The sequence below is a fragment of the Acanthochromis polyacanthus genome, chromosome 15, assembly GCF_021347895.1.
Source record: "Acanthochromis polyacanthus isolate Apoly-LR-REF ecotype Palm Island chromosome 15, KAUST_Apoly_ChrSc, whole genome shotgun sequence".
NCBI lineage: Eukaryota > Metazoa > Chordata > Actinopteri > Pomacentridae > Acanthochromis > Acanthochromis polyacanthus.
In genome coordinates this window covers 30,425,625-30,442,983 of record NC_067127.1, presented here as the reverse complement: position 1 = coordinate 30,442,983, position 17,359 = coordinate 30,425,625, and the positions used below count along the sequence as shown (strand labels likewise).

At 37.0% G+C, this 17,359-nt stretch overlaps 1 protein-coding gene across 1 annotated transcript in view; it reads left to right on the top strand.

Annotated features, from left to right (window-relative positions):
* Positions 1-2,142: 2,142 nt before the first annotated feature.
* The window catches only part of itsn1 (intersectin 1 (SH3 domain protein)), a 76,326-nt gene continuing 61,109 nt past the window's right edge, over positions 2,143-17,359 (top strand). Inside the window, 2 exon segments of the mRNA XM_051959563.1 lie at positions 2,143-2,318; positions 14,055-14,114. Coding sequence (XP_051815523.1) covers positions 14,087-14,114 — 28 coding nt within the window. The 5' untranslated portion in view covers positions 2,143-2,318; positions 14,055-14,086.

Sequence of the window (17,359 nt, the reverse complement as noted above, 5' to 3'; positions counted from 1 at the left end):
TAGAAAAATGACAGGTGACATTGCAATATTATATAAAAGACAAATTTAACATCAGAATTTTAAGGTTAAGATAATGCAATTCTTTAATTCAACTTACTAATTGTATATTTTAAAATTATAGGTTTACAAACCAACAATATTATACACAATGTAAATTTACTTCACTTTAATCTGCACATTATTAATTTTGATAGATGCATATAATGCTTAAATTTTATCTACATAATCTTAATTCTTTTTTGATCATTATATTTTGATATTTTAATATGTGTAATGTTTTGTGATAACTGCATTTTCTACATTTTATAATTGTATTTAATGCTTTTTTTGACAATTGCATATTGTTAAGACGACTCTATGTTTATCTTTCGAAAACTGCATGCTCTTTTGGGCACCAATGTGGACGAAACTCAAATTTTGTTGTATGATTGTGTCTGTGCAATAACAGTGAAGATTTTATCTTATCTCATATGCTATATAAAATGCATATTTATCCAACTGATTTTTAAAAAAGGTTAAAATCCCACAATATGTAAGAAAATACATTGTGCACATTAACCTGAATATTCTACTTATTGTAGGTAAAACCCTACAATATAAAATAAATCACAGATTTACCTGACTTATTTAAATATTAAGAGTAATACACTGCAATATCATATATTATACCAACTTACCTGATTTTTTTAAATATTACAATTGAAATCCTACAATATATTGTGAAAATGTTTCCTAACTCATAAAAATATTAAGGTTAAAACTCTGCAATATTATATGAAATACAAAATCACATGACTAATTAAAATATTAGGGTTAAAACACAACCATGTTTTATAAAATACCAATTTCCCTGACTAACTAATTAAGGTTAAGACTCTACAATATTATGTAAAATATGCATTTTGTGAATCAATAAAATATTAACATTAAGACTTGACAATATTATTAATTTTGCAAATGTTCAGACTACGCTAAAGCAGTTAAGCCTCTACAATCTCATGCAAAATAAAAGTTTACCCAATTCATATTTATATTAACGCCAAAACCCCAGAATATTATATAAATAAAGATTTACTGACTGACCCACAATGCTATGTATAATACATGTTCACTTGATTAATTTAAATATTAAGAATCCCACAGTGTATAAGAAAATAAATAACTGACAGAATTAAATTTTAAAAGACCCTACAGTGCTATTGATTGTGCAAATTTACATGAATAATGAAATTAATAATATTATTATTGTTGATTAAACCCTACAATATTAGATAAAATACAAATTACACATAAATTCAGGCTAAGATATTAAATTAAGTCTTAGAAAAAATTAAAAATTAAAATTTAGTGGAGTAACTAAATACTGATAAAAATGTAATTAGTATCCTACAACATTATTAATAAGGAAATTTACTGAATGAACTATTATAATTAAATTCTTACAATGCAATATGAAATTCTAATTTACTGACTGAGGTAAATTTGCATTAATAATTATGTTGTATAGTGTTTACCTCAGTAATTAATTCAGACATTATAACATCATATATGAAACTCAGGACCCTAGAATGTTATATACCTCTACCACTTAATTCTTTAGAAGTAAAATATTCTTTAATTATGACCTAAAAAGTGCAGGTGTTAGCAGCAAAATGTAATATAAGAATTAAAGTAAAAACACAAATGAGGTGCTCTGATATGACAAATTCAACCTGTATGACTGAATCCTGTACATGTTAACATTATGCTGTTCATTTTTTTGTTTTGTGTCTTTGAATTTGGTTGTCAGATGTCTTGTGGTCTTTTAGATTAGTAGTCTAAGCCCTAATCCTCAGAATTTCTTTTATTTCTGTCAGGTTTCTCCTAAAATATGAATGTAAAACTCATAATTATGCAGTTTTCTTTCTCTTGTTTGATTTGCTCTTTTCTTATCCAAGGAGAAAAATAAAATATGTTAAACTTTATTTGCATATGTTCTCATAAAAAGTGGGTTTTTTCTAGGAAACAGCCGCCGGCAGGAGCGCTGCTAATCCGTTTACTTCCCTGTGTTACAGGCATGAAAGCGGCTCTTTAAAATATCGCGAGATCCCTGTAATGTGGGTAAGGAAAATGTAACTTATCGCGATAGGTGAGTGGCGTTACCCCATTTTCCAGCTGTCCCTCAGTCGGTCGGGATTTCAGAGCAACGGGAAAATCACCGGAGCGGGTTTTAGTGATCAACCAGCACATTCTGGGGGGAAGATGCCACATTTTATGGCTGCATAAACACGCAACAAGCTACTTTATCCGGGATTTAACGATGAAAACTGAACTATGAGGTAAGAGCGGAGCGTAGTACGGGTGATGTGGAAGAATTTCCCTGAGCGGGCTGACGGGCTGACATTAGCTTCTCACTGTTTAGCCTCACGTTAGCTGCACTCACATATGCCGTTGTAGCGGCTAGCAGGGCGTTTTTAGTCGCTGTAGCTCACCCGTTTCAGGCTCTGGCTGTGATATTAACCCGTTTATGGGGCGTCTGATGGTGGTCTGTGTGGCAACAACAGGGCGACAAGAAATCGGAGGACGATGTAATACAGCCACTGCCAACAGTTAGCTAACACGCTAATATTAAATCACTGCATCTGCACTGGCTGCCTGTGACCTAACGGTAACATTGACCGGTGTTAGTCGTGGTTAACCTTCGTCTCGGTGGCACTTGGGTCGGCTGAGGGGTGAGATGATGAAGGCTTCTGGCGGAGCTTCGGTCAGGGAGCCTCCTTTCAGGGTGGAGGTTTTTGCTCACTTAGCATAGCTTGTGCTAACACACATCCTGATGTTTGTCACAGCTGTACGTCCAGCTGCTAGGTCAAAACAACCCCCAGAGTGCGTTTTTATACGTGCGAAACAAAAAACTGCCAGTAGCAGTTTAAGAAAATGCTTTATCATCTCTGAGTCTGAGTGAGAGGATGCAGGAAGTGAGGATGAATTGCCAAACACATCTTTCCTGTCAGTCTAAACGCTCCCAGAGAATTTAGCTCAGTCCTTGTGCGTGAGGGAAGCTGTAACATCACAGTTTAGAGATTAGAGGTAGTATTTATTAGCGAGGACAGGTTACCATGGTTACGTGGATGTCGATCTGACCTCTCTAAGGTGGGAGGATCTCAGGTGAGTTCCAGTGAATTTCCTTTAAAGACCATGTTGATTGAAAAACATTTGATGCTAAAACACCGATTACTGTCTGATCTGAAAACTTGCCTTGACTGCTTTGTTCTTTCATGAGTTTTTATGAATTTGAGCATAAAAGAAAGCTGGCCACCAATTTGTTAATCAAATTGCTTTATTGGGCAAACCTGGTCACTCTTTTGTAATTGTAGAATCTTAAACATGAATGCTTACTGCAGAATATTTTAGCTTTGTTTCAGTGATTCAGACAAATCAAGACATCTGTGCTCTCTAAACGTCATCCTGCAAGGTAGAAACTGTCTAAATACATACATAAACATAATAATTGATAAAGATAAAGACAAAGATGTGTCTGTGGCTCAGATGTTTGTTGGCAGTCCTACTATCATTCACTGATGTGACTAAAATAGACTGAGCAGATATGCTGGAGTAGGGCCCTATGTTCCACATGTGATGTTTAGCTGTGCTTTATTATTTTTCCTTTAACTGATGTGACCCCCAGTAAAAACCGGTGCAAACTAACCTTGCCAGCAAGTAGATTTCTTGCGATATTTGTGAGTTCACAAATCTCTCAAGAAAGCGTCTTGTACCGCTCCCGCTTTCACTGTTTGGACAGAGCCAAGTTGGCACGGGTCAATCACGCAGCAGTATTCGTGTGTGGGGCGGGATATCCGGGTGTGAAGACGACAGCACTCTCGATGACACCAAGCGCCAGTAGATCAAAACAAACATGGCAACGGAGGACAACAATCGTGTAGATGCTGCTATTAAGTCAGTTTTAGCCGAATCTCGTATCGCTTCTTTGAAGGAAGAACAACGAGAGGCGCTTTGCGCATTTCTGGATGGTAAAGATGTTTGTGCTTTTTTACCAACGGGTTTTGATAAGAGTTTAATCTACCAATTGGCTCCGCTCGTTGTGAAGATCCCGCGATTGGCTAATAAAAAACCTGTCAGAGGCGGGACATACTGTTGCATTGTCCAATCCGTACCTCTTTCCTCCGAACGGATTTACATGGAGCAGTCCCAGATTGATATTGTGGAGTACTATCAAGTACTACACAATTGTTAATCTGGCTATTGCCAGGTTAGGTGCAAACCCTACAAGGATCCAACTAATGATTTTTTACTTTGATTGTGGATTTATTTGGTGATCGTTTTATCATTTAGCTGATTAGTTGTTTGATTTATAACAAGAAAAAGGTAACAAATGTCCATCAGTTCTCCCCAAATGTCTCACAAATGTCTTGTTTTGTCCAAATGTATTTAGTTTATTGTCACAGAAGAGAAAAGGAACCAGAATTAACACATTTACAAAGCTGCAATTGGAGAATTTTAAGACTTTTTTCTTAAAAATTACTCAAATCAATTAATTAGTCTGTAATTTATTAGTTGACAACCAATTAATGAATTGGTGTAGCTCTAAAATCCTATACTTCCTGTTTTCATTTGAAGTGCACATTTTGTATTGTCTGTACACCCAGTTAAATCTACCTTATCTACATTATCACTATTGGAAAGTTCAAAAGTTAACCTTTAAACAGAAAACAAAGTTCACTGTTTTTTTTCTGCAAGAACACCGGGGTCACCAGCAACGCCAACGACAATATCTTGGGACAAAGAGGTGCTTTTAGCTCTATAACTTGCCTTAAATGTTCAAATTAAACAGAAATTGCCAGTATTACAACTGCAGGCATCAAAAGAAGAAGTCATGTGGTGAATGTTTGCATTTTCCTTGTAGCTTAAGCAAGAAAATGACTTCAGTTAAGCTTGTTGCCACCCAGGAGTTTTGGCTTCACCATCAGTTTGCAGTAGTGCTAACTTTAGCTGGCTGTGGAGGCTGGTGAGCATGGTGGTGAGGAGGGACGGCAGCCTGAGGGAGGGAAGCAGGACGAGCTGATGGAGAGACTGCAGTGCTAGTGTTTTCTATGTGTGTGTCTGTGTGTGCACTGAGTGTGTGTGTGTGTGCGTGTGTGTGCGTGCGCATGCATCCTGTCACCTATGAGACCTCACCACTTGACAGCAGTGTGACGATAATAATGTGGCAGTGTGTGTTGGAGGGAGTCAGATGCAGAGCTTAGGGTCAGTGTCAGAGGGTGTGTCTTTAGTGTGTAAGTGTGAAAGACTGTTTGTGTCTGTGTGTGTTCTGAGGGTACAAACACACATGTTTGTTGTGTGTGGGAGTGTGTAGAGTGTGAGAATGCTGATGTGAAGAGGCTGCAGTTATTAATACCAACCCTGTCATGGTTTAGCCATCCATGCAAGACACCATCAACAAATAAAACCCTTAAAATTAAGGTGTAATTTCATGATATAATAATCTTTTCTTTTTATTGGGTTATTTGATCTCAACACATCAGATTTTTAGAACAATTTCTGCTCAGCTGTCGCAGATTCACCTGAAATTTTTAAAGCCAGCAATATGATGTTTGTGAAATTCTAGCTTGATATATGAAATACTTCCCAAGATATTTAGTTGTTGTTGTTTTTTAGAATGTTTGGGGCTGTTCATTAGGAACTGTTAAAGATGAAAGCCTGGAATTTTCAGATATTTCTCATCATACTATTGATTTGTAATCTGCAGTATTACAGCCACATTTTTGGCTCGCATTAACAAAAAACTGAGGATGCCGAAGTTAACTAGCAATATTTTCTGAACCATATATAGCTGCATGTCACAATAATTTAAAAAAAGCATGGCGTACGTCCATGTTCCCAGGACAGTAACATCATTTTTTCCAATCAGTCCAGTGATTGTGTTGCTTAAAGCTTGATAAGAACAGTAATAAATGCCGATCAGAACATCTTAGTTTACTCTACAGTGATATTAAATGGGGGAAAGCAAGCGAATCCTCACATTGTTCTTGCTAAATCAATCAATAATTCATTTTCTGTCAATCATCTAATTCATTCAATCGACTCATCATTTCTGCTCTACTTCAGGCTGGAACAATGAGGATCAGAAGCCTGTGGATTTAGGATTTTATTTAGTGATATATTTTGCATTTCTGGGTCCATGGTACCCTTTTATCTCAATAATAACACCACTGAGATGGTTTTTACAGTAAGAGCATGGCGCTTGTGGCAGGAATATTTCTCTTTCCTCCTCCTTTGTGAAAGCAGAAGTTGCTGGAGGAGGAAGCAACGGATGAGTACATGGGACCAACCAAGATAAATTAGGCATTGCATATTAATAAGAGTTAGAGTTTTCTCCCAGGCTTCTAATTTATTTCAGCCCTGGAAACTTTTTCTCTGCCCTGTTTTGAGAAATACATCTTGATAGGACTCGGAATCTCTCTGATGTAGTTCAGTTTGGATCTAACATGATATGAACTGATTGCAAAATTAATCTTAATGCATTTTTACGCATTTCAAGTTTTAATTTTGCTGCTTCTTCCCTCTTAAGTGTACATGTAAATGCAACGAAAACGTTAGTGTCTCTGTAATGGAATGTTAGCTCTCGCTTGAGGGGGATTTATTTCATATTTCATGTGTTCAGTGCAATGTCGGGAGTGTGCTTGTGATTTTTAACACCCTGCAGTGCCCATAAAGTGCTAGATTAAGTCTTTTTACACCACTTAACCAAGAGAAAAATATTCACCTCAAGCAGCTCTACAGCTAGACTTGCAAATTTTGTCAGATTTTCTCAAAAAATAATCTGCAGTATTATAAATAAATGATCTAAAAAATAATGACTCAATTTAAGTACTGTGGACAATACAAGACTTTATAATCCTAAGCAAATTCTTGTGCCAGATATAGCTCAGAAAAAGCAAACTGACATCGGATAAGCAATAAGAAATAGGTACGATGCAGTACGTAAGCTAAAATAAGGCTTAAATAGAACATTAAAAAGTAATTTTGGCCATTATACTGCAGTTAAACATAACATCACACATGACAATGAATTTGAAGATATCGTTCCTTTTGCTATTAAAACTACTTCTGAAAAACAGGCATCGAAAACAAACAGCTTGATTGCATACAATATTGGACTACAGTTACATTATTGTAGCAGAACTTTGCTCGTTTTGAAATTTTTGAATCATTAATCATCACAGAAGACTTTGTCACGGTGGCCCTATAACTAATCTACAATACATTTTCTGACATGATGCGTGCCCTTCATCTTCTACCTTTATTGGTTAAATTACACACAATTAACCCTTTACGCTTCAGTGCGTCGTAGATGTACCGCCGGCGGTACACCTACTAATTTGCATAGGAATTTCAAGAATGTCCGACGGCTGCAAACCCAATTATACAAACACTATACGCCGATGGAAAGCTTAGATTCTCATGAATCCGCCGGTATAAACCACTTTCAGATGCGATTACTACAGCGGGTGAGAAAAACACATTTGTCCGACAAAAACAAATATTCATCCATCCGTTCTCTGTACACGGCTTCAACGCACACAGTGCGACTCACATTTCTGGGTTCATTATTACACACAGAAAAAAAGATTCCACAAAAAACGGCCATAATCCAACCTTTTACATCCAGACAACACAAGCCAGTAAACTACACACGTGGACAAAATTGTTGGTACCCCTCAGTTAAAGAAGGAAAAACCCACAATTCTCACTGAAATCACTTGAAACTCACAAAAGTAACAATAAATAAAAATTTATTGAAAATTAAATAATCAAAATCAGCCATCACTTTTGAATTGTTGATTAACATAATTATTAAAAAAAACAAACTAATGAAATAGGGCTGGACAAAAATGATGGTACCCATAACTTAATATTTTGTTGCACAACCTTTTGAGGCAATCACTGCAATTAAACGATTTCTGTATTTGTCAATGAGCGTTCTGCAGCTGTCAACAGGTATTTTGGCCCACTCCTCATGAGCAAACAGCTCCAGTTGTCTCAAGTTTGATGGGTGTCTTCTCCAAATGGCATGTTTCAGCTCCTTCCACATATGTTCAATGGGATTCAGATCTGGGCTCATAGAAGGCCACTTTAGAATAGTCCAACGCTTTTCTCTCAGCCATTCTTGGGTGTTTTTGGCTGTGTGTTTTGGATCGTTGTCCTGTTGGAAGACCCATGACCTGCGACTGAGACCAAGCTTTCTGACACTAGGCAGCACATTTCTCTCCAGAATGCCTTGATAGTCTTCAGATTTCATCGTACCTTGCACACTTTCAAGACACCCTGTGCCAGATGCAGCAAAGCAGCCCCAAAACATTACTGAGCCTCCTCCATGTTTCACCGTAGGGACAGTGTTCTTTTCTTCGTATGCTTGGTTTTTGAGTCTATGAACATAGAGTTGATGTGCCTTACCAAAAAGCTCCAGTTTGGTCTCATCTGTCCAAAGGACATTCTCCCAGAAGCTTTGTGGCTTGTCAACATGCATTTTTGCAAATTCCAGTCTGGCTTTTTTATGAGTTTTTTTCAGCAGTGGTGTCCTCCTTGGTCGTCTCCCATGAAGTCCACTTTGGCTCAAACAACGACGAATGGTGCGATCTGACACTGATGTACCTTGGCCTTGGAGTTCACCTTTAATTTCTTTGGAGGTTGCTCTGGGCTCTTTGGATACAATTCCAACGATCCGTCTCTTCAATTTGTCATCAATTTTCCTCTTGCGGCCACGTCCAGGGAGGTTGGCTACTGTCCCGTGGGTCTTGAACTTCTGAATAATATGAGCCACTGTTGTCACAGGAACTTCAAGCTGTTTAGAGATGGTCTTATAGCCTTTACCTTTAAGATGTTTGTGTATAATTTTTTTTCGGATGTCCTGGGACAATTCTCTCCTTCGCTTTCTGTTGTCCATGTTCAGTGTGGTACACACCTTTTCACCAAACAGCAGGGTGACTACTTGTCTCCCTTTAAATAGGCAGACTGACTGATTATGAGTTTGGAAACACCTGTGATGTCAATTAAATGACACACCTGAGTTAATCATGTCACTCTGGTCAAATAGTTTTCAATCTTTTATAGAGGTACCATCATTTTTGTCCAGGCCTGTTTCATTAGTTTGTTTTTTTAAATAATTATGTTAATCAACAATTCAAAAGTAATGGCTGTTTTTGATTATTTAATTTTCAATAAATTTTTATTTATTGTTACTTTTGTGAGTTTCAAGTGATTTCAGTGAGAATTGTGGGTTTTTCCTTCTTTAACTGAGGGGTACCAACAATTTTGTCCACGTGTGTATTTTGTCCAAAACATGTCCTGAAGTCGGTATAAAATCCACCAATCGGTCGTTTTCAAGGAAATGCACCTCGCGATGCCTGTCCAATATTCCCTGTATTTTTCGTAATTTTTTTCATTTAAAAATAGAATATTAGCGATTTTTTTGTACTGAAAACAGCTGGAATTGACTGAAGCTTAAAGGGTTAAATGATTCTGCATATTTTTCTGTAATGCTCCGTACAACTCAAAGTCACGATATGACATAACATAAAAAATGCAGTGTCTAAAAAGCAATGAGATAAAAGTACGATAAAATGCTGAAATAAATAAGTAAGGTAAAATAAGGCTAGAATAGAACAGTAACAAGTCATTCTGGCAATTACACTAAGGTAATTGGTAACATCACACATGATGATGAATTTTATGATATTGTTCATTTTGCTAATTAAATTATTTCTAAACAAAAACAAGTGTCTAAAACAAACAACTTGATCGCTTACGATATTGGACTACAGAAACATTACAGAAACGTAGCTCGATTTTGCTCATTTTGAATGTTTGAGCCATTAATCATCACAGAAGGCTTTGTCACGGTGGTCCCAAAGCTAGTCTGTAACACACTGTCTGACATGCGTGCCCTTTGTCTTCTGCCTTATTGGTTAAATTACAGGCAATTAAACGATTATGCTTTTGTTCTGGAATGCTCTGTACAACTGAGAGTCAGGATATCAGCAATGATGGGAGTATTAGAGCATCAGTTGGTCCAAGAGGAATGATGGAAGAGGTCAGCAGGAAAACAGAGTGAAAGGATAAAGCAGGAAGAATCCTAATCTGTATCATGTTCTGACGCTGCATTTACAGTGTGTTTGTGTGGGTGAGGGGCTTTAAACAGACATGTGCCTGCCTTGATAACAGACCGACACTACAGTTACATCCCAATGCTCTAATTATACTGACTAATCCCACAAATACAATGCAAGTACGCAGGAAACAGTAAGCCTTTAAGTACGCACAGATAACAAAGGACTGGATGCGTTGAAGCTACAACAAAGAACTTTACATTTATTTTTGTGTCAATAGAGCTGAAACAATCATTTCATTCGCCAGCTGAATTGCTAATCGTTTTGAGTCATTTTCAGCTTCTTGAATGTGAATATTTTCTGCCGTCTTTCCTCTTCTGTGACAGCAAACGTATTATGGACAAAACAAGACTTTTGAAAATGTGCTCTTGTGAAGTAATTGAGAAAATAATAAACAGATTAATCATTAGTCACGGCCCTGCTGTTCAACAGTTGTAACGGGAAGGTGACTTTCATTGAAGGTTACAGTAAATGTGCTGTTGGATTTGTGTTTTGTGCCAATTTGAGTCACACTGCGAGGTCCCACTGTGCTAATAAACACAGGAGGCGACCTGCTGAATTCAGTAAACAGCTTAAAATCAGAATATCTCAATGTGCTGAAATCTTTGCCTGCAGTTTCTACATTTTCTCAGGGGTGCGATCGCTCTTGCTGCTACTTTGCTTTTCTCTGAGGTATTGTGTAAAACTGCCATAAACTACTTTCACAAGAAGAGTCTGGGCATTTTTTTTCCCTCTCATTAGATTTTAGTTGCATGAAAAGTTAAAGTCGATCTCTGTTAATTTTTAACTTTCACTAACTGTTGAGTTTCATCCTTGCACGCTTGTATTTTTGTGGTGATTTTTCTGCTGATAGTTTTGATTCTGGCTAAAATAAGAGGCTTTAATGTAATTGGCCAGGAAGTTTAGCCCCCAGTTCACAGAGAGCAAGACGTTGTGTAGTTGTGTAGCTGCTCGGCTGCTTGGATATTCTTTCAGTGTGTGTTTGTGCAGGGTGGTCTTTGTTCCTCTGACCTAGTTAAGCTGGTTACTTTGTCCTCCCACTCTGATGATAATGGGGCACACACACACTTTGGAATACACCCTCCAATAGGCCGAGGACAGTTTGAGGCCAGAAAAATGGTCTCTGAGAAAACGTCCACAGCAGCATCTGAATGGCATTTTCTTGAAAAGTGCATTTTCAGTGACTTTTCTGATTATTTTTTTTTGACTAGATTTCACCCATTTCCAATAAGTTGTATTGTTTGCAAAAACCTAAAAATGAAATAAAATCAATACCTCCTGCCTTGATGGCGCTGAGACCAAATAGAGGGGTATATACTCTTTGTGATTCAAGTAAACTGACCTTTAAGCAGGATTTTTCCCTCATCATTTGTTGGAAAACCAGATTTTTTATTTATGTGTTCAAACATTTCACTGGACAAAAAATGAAGCAACCCACACAGACGCTCGCACGCCCTCGCTAAGTCCTCGTCTGTTGCAATGTGTGTCACATTATTATTGTGGTTTGTCTGCTGGCCGCAGTGTTGGAGAGGGAGGGAGGCAGGTCTGGATCTGGTTAACATAGCTCCATCAGGGCAGAGGTGTGTTTCACACTGACGTATATATGTATGTGTGTGTGTTTTAGCACAGGATTATTTCATAGTTTGAACAGGTATCCTTTTGACAACCAGCTTTAAGCACACAGTTTGAGCTTCTTAAATTGTTCTGCAAAAAATGCAAAAAGATTCTGTGAAGAGAGCCATTTGTCAGATGAGCACATCATCTTAAAAACACTAATTTCCAAATTTTTTGGTGTCTTTTTACTCATTAAGTAGTAGTAAGCAGTTTGTATTGCCCTGTTTTGACTTGTTTTTTGCGCCTGTCTTATTTTTCCTCACTGTGGGCTCATTTTTCAACTGCTGCACCTCTATGGAAACAGAACAACCATGAATAGAATAAATAAGAACTCAGTTATGTCTTTAATGCAAGATGACACAATTATAATGCTTCAAATCCTAAAAAAAGTAAAAAAAAAATAGTTTTGTTAAATATTTATTGTGCAAACATTGAAAAAAAAACAACCTACAATCGAAGTGTACATTGCTTAGGTGTTAATAATAATGGGGAATTAATTGAGATCCTATAAAATGTAGATATTTTAATGCTTCCATTTTTCTTTGTTTCTTTAATTGCCTCCTATCCGCTCTGTGTGTACACAGCCTGCAGTTCAGCCAAAACATCTCTGAATTTTTGTCACATGCCTGTTGGCTGCAGCTGATTCACTCATGACTTCTCAGTTGAGAAGTGCAGAATTTTTTTATTTTTTATTTTTTTGCAGAATCATGTCAGTGCAAACAGTGTATTTTTGGCAAATTTTAAAATGATGCATGTAAAATAAAGCAATTTAGATAGACTGTTGTGCCTTTAAACTTAGATTTGATTAATTTTGCCAACAGAACTGCACATGACAGATGACCACTTCAAGGACTGTTAGAAAGTTGAAAATCAGTGTTTGTGCATTTTCTGATTCTGATGATGTGTGCAATATTGGCTATTTATTCTAAAAATAACGTGCAGGGCTTCAGACTGTACCAAAATGGTCTTTTTTGAGAGTGTGTGAGTTAAAGTTTCAAGTGTTGGCATTGCGTGATGATCATTAAGCTGTATTGGTGTCACTTTAACCAGCACAGACAGCTGCTGTGTTAACCACAGTGGTGGAAAGAAGTACTTTTATAACCTTGATGTACTGTGGTGTTTATACCTAAAAATGTTGTCTTCTTGTGAAATACAGAGCTATGTACATGCACTGCTAATAGAAAAAAATCACCCGGTTTCATCTGGTACAAAATAGGACATTACAACGCCCCAGTTAAAGTCTTTTCAAAATAATTTTTGGTCGCACACCTTTCTGAACATCAGGAAATTGTAATGTCTCTCGAGTGTTGTGGGTGATGTGTTTTGTCTGTGACAAGGTGGGAGATGCAACCAGTGAAAAAGTTAGTCTGGAGCCCTGACATGCCTTTCAAACTCACGTGTATGTTTTGTTTGGTCTAAAAATCCCAGAAAGAAAATGTAAAAAAAAAATTCTGTAAAAGAGCTGTTACTTCTATGATATATGAATAATTTCAGACTGATGCATCACCTTTAAATCCCTAATTGCCAGTTATTTGGTGTCTTTTAGTTCATAAGGTTGAAGTTTGTGTTGCTCGAGCCTTTCAAAAGCTTCCAGTGGAGCTGTTCACAGAGCAGCAGCAGAAAACTGCTGTTGACTGTGGTCAGCTCCCAAGTGAGACTGTTTGTAAATGAGTGAGTGTGAAGCCGAGTGGTTCTGAAAACAAGCAACTGTGCTCCGGCAGCTTGCCCTGCATACATACAGGTCTGCAGCCCTGTTGACACTCGGTTTAGCCCCCCGAGGACTCGTTGTAGCCTCAGCATCAGATGACAGCAGCTGATTGATGAGAGTTTCTTAAATATTTCTTATTCAGACTGAACCACAGCAGAAGTCTTGAAGCCACTTAGGAAAAGATTTGCTCTGTGTTTGTAGCGTTGCATGAAAATACACTTTCAGAGTACAGCAGCTGTAATCCTGCCAGGCTCACTGGGCTGCAGACCAAATTCACAACTTAAGCATTAAGACAACAGAGTGGAAAATTAGATCCAGACTCGTGCTGGAAAATCATTTCCTTTGCCTGTCTTCTGTATCAGCATCTTGGTAGAGGACCAGGCATTATTTTGGTCCTTTTAAACATCAGGTTGCACACTTTGCATTCAGAGGCTTCACAATAAAAACATTCCTGCTGCTCTCCAGTAAAGTGCTGATAATGTTAATCATGTTAAATAGTTTGCTGTATCGCTGAGTGATGTTATTGAGCGATTAAATCTTCATCTGTTTTTCTGCATGTGTTGTTTCAGGTGTTGTGACGCTGCAGAAGACTGAGTGAACCATGGCACAGTTCCCAACCACATTCACAGGTCAGTATGTGTCAGGAGCTGCCTTAAAAGAACACTCGAGCATTATGTTTTCCTTTTAAGAGTTAAGAGACTTAAGCAGAGTGGCAGCTCATTGCTCCATCAATTCCACAAGTCCATTAGAAGACAAACCACAGCTTCTCATAAATCCACTGTGAGGAGAAGCAGAATAAAATCACATCACAACAACACATATGGGGCTCTCAAAAAATGTGTTAATGAAGAGCTGAAACTGAAACTGATTTTTTTTTTACTTACACTTCCTGTTATTTATAACTTTTAGTGTAACGTATAAAAAAAGCTACTTGTACAATTTCATTTTTCACAACAACAGTGTTCCGACAGTATATTTTTATGCACACTTGACAAAAATGTTTTTATATTTGCTAGAAGTGTTTTTTTTTTAACCTTTCTGAACACCTTTTCTGAACAAGTTTCTTCTTTATTCTGCATCAGATATAGCCAATACCAGCTGACATTTAGAAAAAGGCATCTTTCTTGATTGAGAACAGTTCCTGAAGACTTCTATTATTCTTTTAAGATTTCCTTTTTTGTTTTTTAATCTATGTTTTTGTCAAACACCTGCTTTTGTTTCTGTCTTCTTCTACTCTGTGCATTGCAGCTAATCTCGCCTACAGTGCCACCTTCAGTCAATGCTGCACAGGGTAGTTTATTTGCACCAAATTCACCATCTCCTTCGTAAGAATCTGCTTCAAATTCACTTGAAAGTTGTATGAAAATGCAGATTTTGTGATGTTTTGATCTCAATTTGAATGCCCGAATTAGCAAAACATCGATTTCACTCCTCTGTTGATGTAGTATCACACATAGTTCCACCAGATCAGTTATGTCTTTGAATTTGTATGGCAGAAACAGTCAAACATGAGAACATGTGAGTCGATGTGGCTCCTGTCAAAACAAATAATCACCAAATTGGTCTAAAAGTGCAGCCAGACGGACAGATTTCCCATTGGGATGATGACTGAAAATGCTTAAAAACCAACAGATTTGTCAGATTCTAAACTGGTTTGTACACAGAACATGTTGCACACATGAATCTGCTAAATGAGGACAATCAGCCACCCAAACAGTCAAAAAACAACGATAGAAATTACATTTTACAGCTAAAAGAAGGCAAAATACACATATTGTTTGTTAGCATTTGTATAGTTTGCACATGTAAAAAAAAATATGAGAAGGCTTATTGCCGCTTATTTTTGACTTTTTGCAGAAATTTTCAGTATACGGGGAAGCCTCTTTTTCAACACCAGTTAACGAAAGGAACTAACCTTCTGTCAGCAGCAGTTCTTCCATTTAAAATGAGTCACCATGATTCAGTGTAAATTGTCAGTAAACACTACAGGATGGACTTGTCGGGTGGAATTAAAGGGAACTACCGCTGCGAGAGGCGACACTCCTGACGAACTAATGTGGCAGCTCGTTTATTTGGTCAAGAAAAATGCAGCAAAGGCTTTTAGCAGAGAATTGTTGAGTCAGTTGATTTATAGAGCACGATTATATCAGACAAATAAAACAATTTAAACAAAGAAAAGAGGCGTGCAACAGGTCTGACGGATAAGGTTGGGTCAGACTATTCAAACACCTATAAACAAGTAGCCATGTCTTATTCTGCACTAAACAAGTAGCTTGTATACGCATCTAAGTAATCTATAAGACCCACCAAAAGCACCAAAGTTTGTCGCTTTTATTGCTTTTCGACATTTAATCATGATCAGTATAAGCTTGCTTTAATTTTCGACAGGAATTCAGCATTCAAACTCTTTCATGTCACCATACAAACAGATTTCAGTAATATACTCTCCATTAATTAAAGCTATAACATGTTAAATAAACAATTGAAGAGTCCAGCCTGGAAGGAATAGAAGTACAAGCAACCTTCTCAGTGTCTTGACCTCATGTAAGGTATTGTAAGGACCTGATGGAAAAAAGCTGATCGTTTTTCTGCAAGCTGAATTTAAAAGAAGAACCAGAAATAACACCAAAGTTACTTATGTGAGGTTTCAAACAGGATGCCGTGAAACCAAGATAAGACGAAATACAGCTGAGTGATGCTGACGGAAGGCGACAAAGATTAAGTACCAGAAAATAGAAAAGTTTGAGAGAGACATGTTATAACATCAGCCCAACGTCTGATTAAGGAAAATACCCTTTGAAACCCAAAACTTTAAAAGGCACATTATCTTTAAAAAAAAGCCAAAATTACTCCGTTTATTAGAGCCAGGAGCTATAAAAACAAAAGAATTGTCACATTTTGAACTTTCCTTGAACAACTCATCTGTTACGTGTCGCTAAATCTGAAAACTTCACCAAAACGAAGCTTAAAAACATGATGTTTTATCAAAATCACTTCATTTATTATTGCAGTTTTTCAATTTTTGTAAATTAAATAATCAAAAGAATGCAACTTTCATTTTTAATGATTTTTGGCATTACTTTTGTGTCATACTGCACAAAAGACGTTTATAGTTGTGCCTAAATCTAGTTGTTGTTGTTCTGTTTCCATGGAGCAGCAGGACTTTATATTGTAGAGAAAAATGAACACACAGTGAATAAAAATAAGACAGAAGCAAACAACAATGTCAGAGAGTTAAAGTGAGCATTTCTTTTAGACAATGCAAAGTGGTTACTACTAATTAATGAGTATAAAGACACAAAATAAAGAAACCATAGAAACTGCTTGGAGTTCAGAGGGTTATGTGCCAAAATCTTGGTTTTATTTTCACTGAAGTTGAGAAAATTTAGTTTTAACATGAGTAAAACAGCTGGTTAAGAAATATAATCTAATTGAAGAGTCAATGTCGAGTTTCATTGGTGTGTATGTCTGATTATAATGCAGATTTTGCATAAAGACTCGAATGTGACAGACCAGTGAAGCTGACTGAAACCAGGATACTGCTTGTTCTGGGTTTGAGATTTATCAAACTAACTGTCAAACCACAAATGAAGAATAGTAAAGACCTTTACTGTAGATGGTTACAGGGATAATAATATAATGTAATAAGACTGAAACTTCCCACTAATAGATGATTCAGTAAACACTCAGAGTCTGAGGATGGACTGTCTTTCCCCATCAGTTTCATTCTTAAGTGTGTCTTAATCAGAACAGGAAGTGAAACTCATGACTAATACATTCTTCTCATTCCTCCTTTTTCTCCTCGTCTATGTCTGCCTTTGTCTTTGGGCTTGGAACTGAATGTGGTTGTTTTTTTTTTTTTTGATGTTTTGGG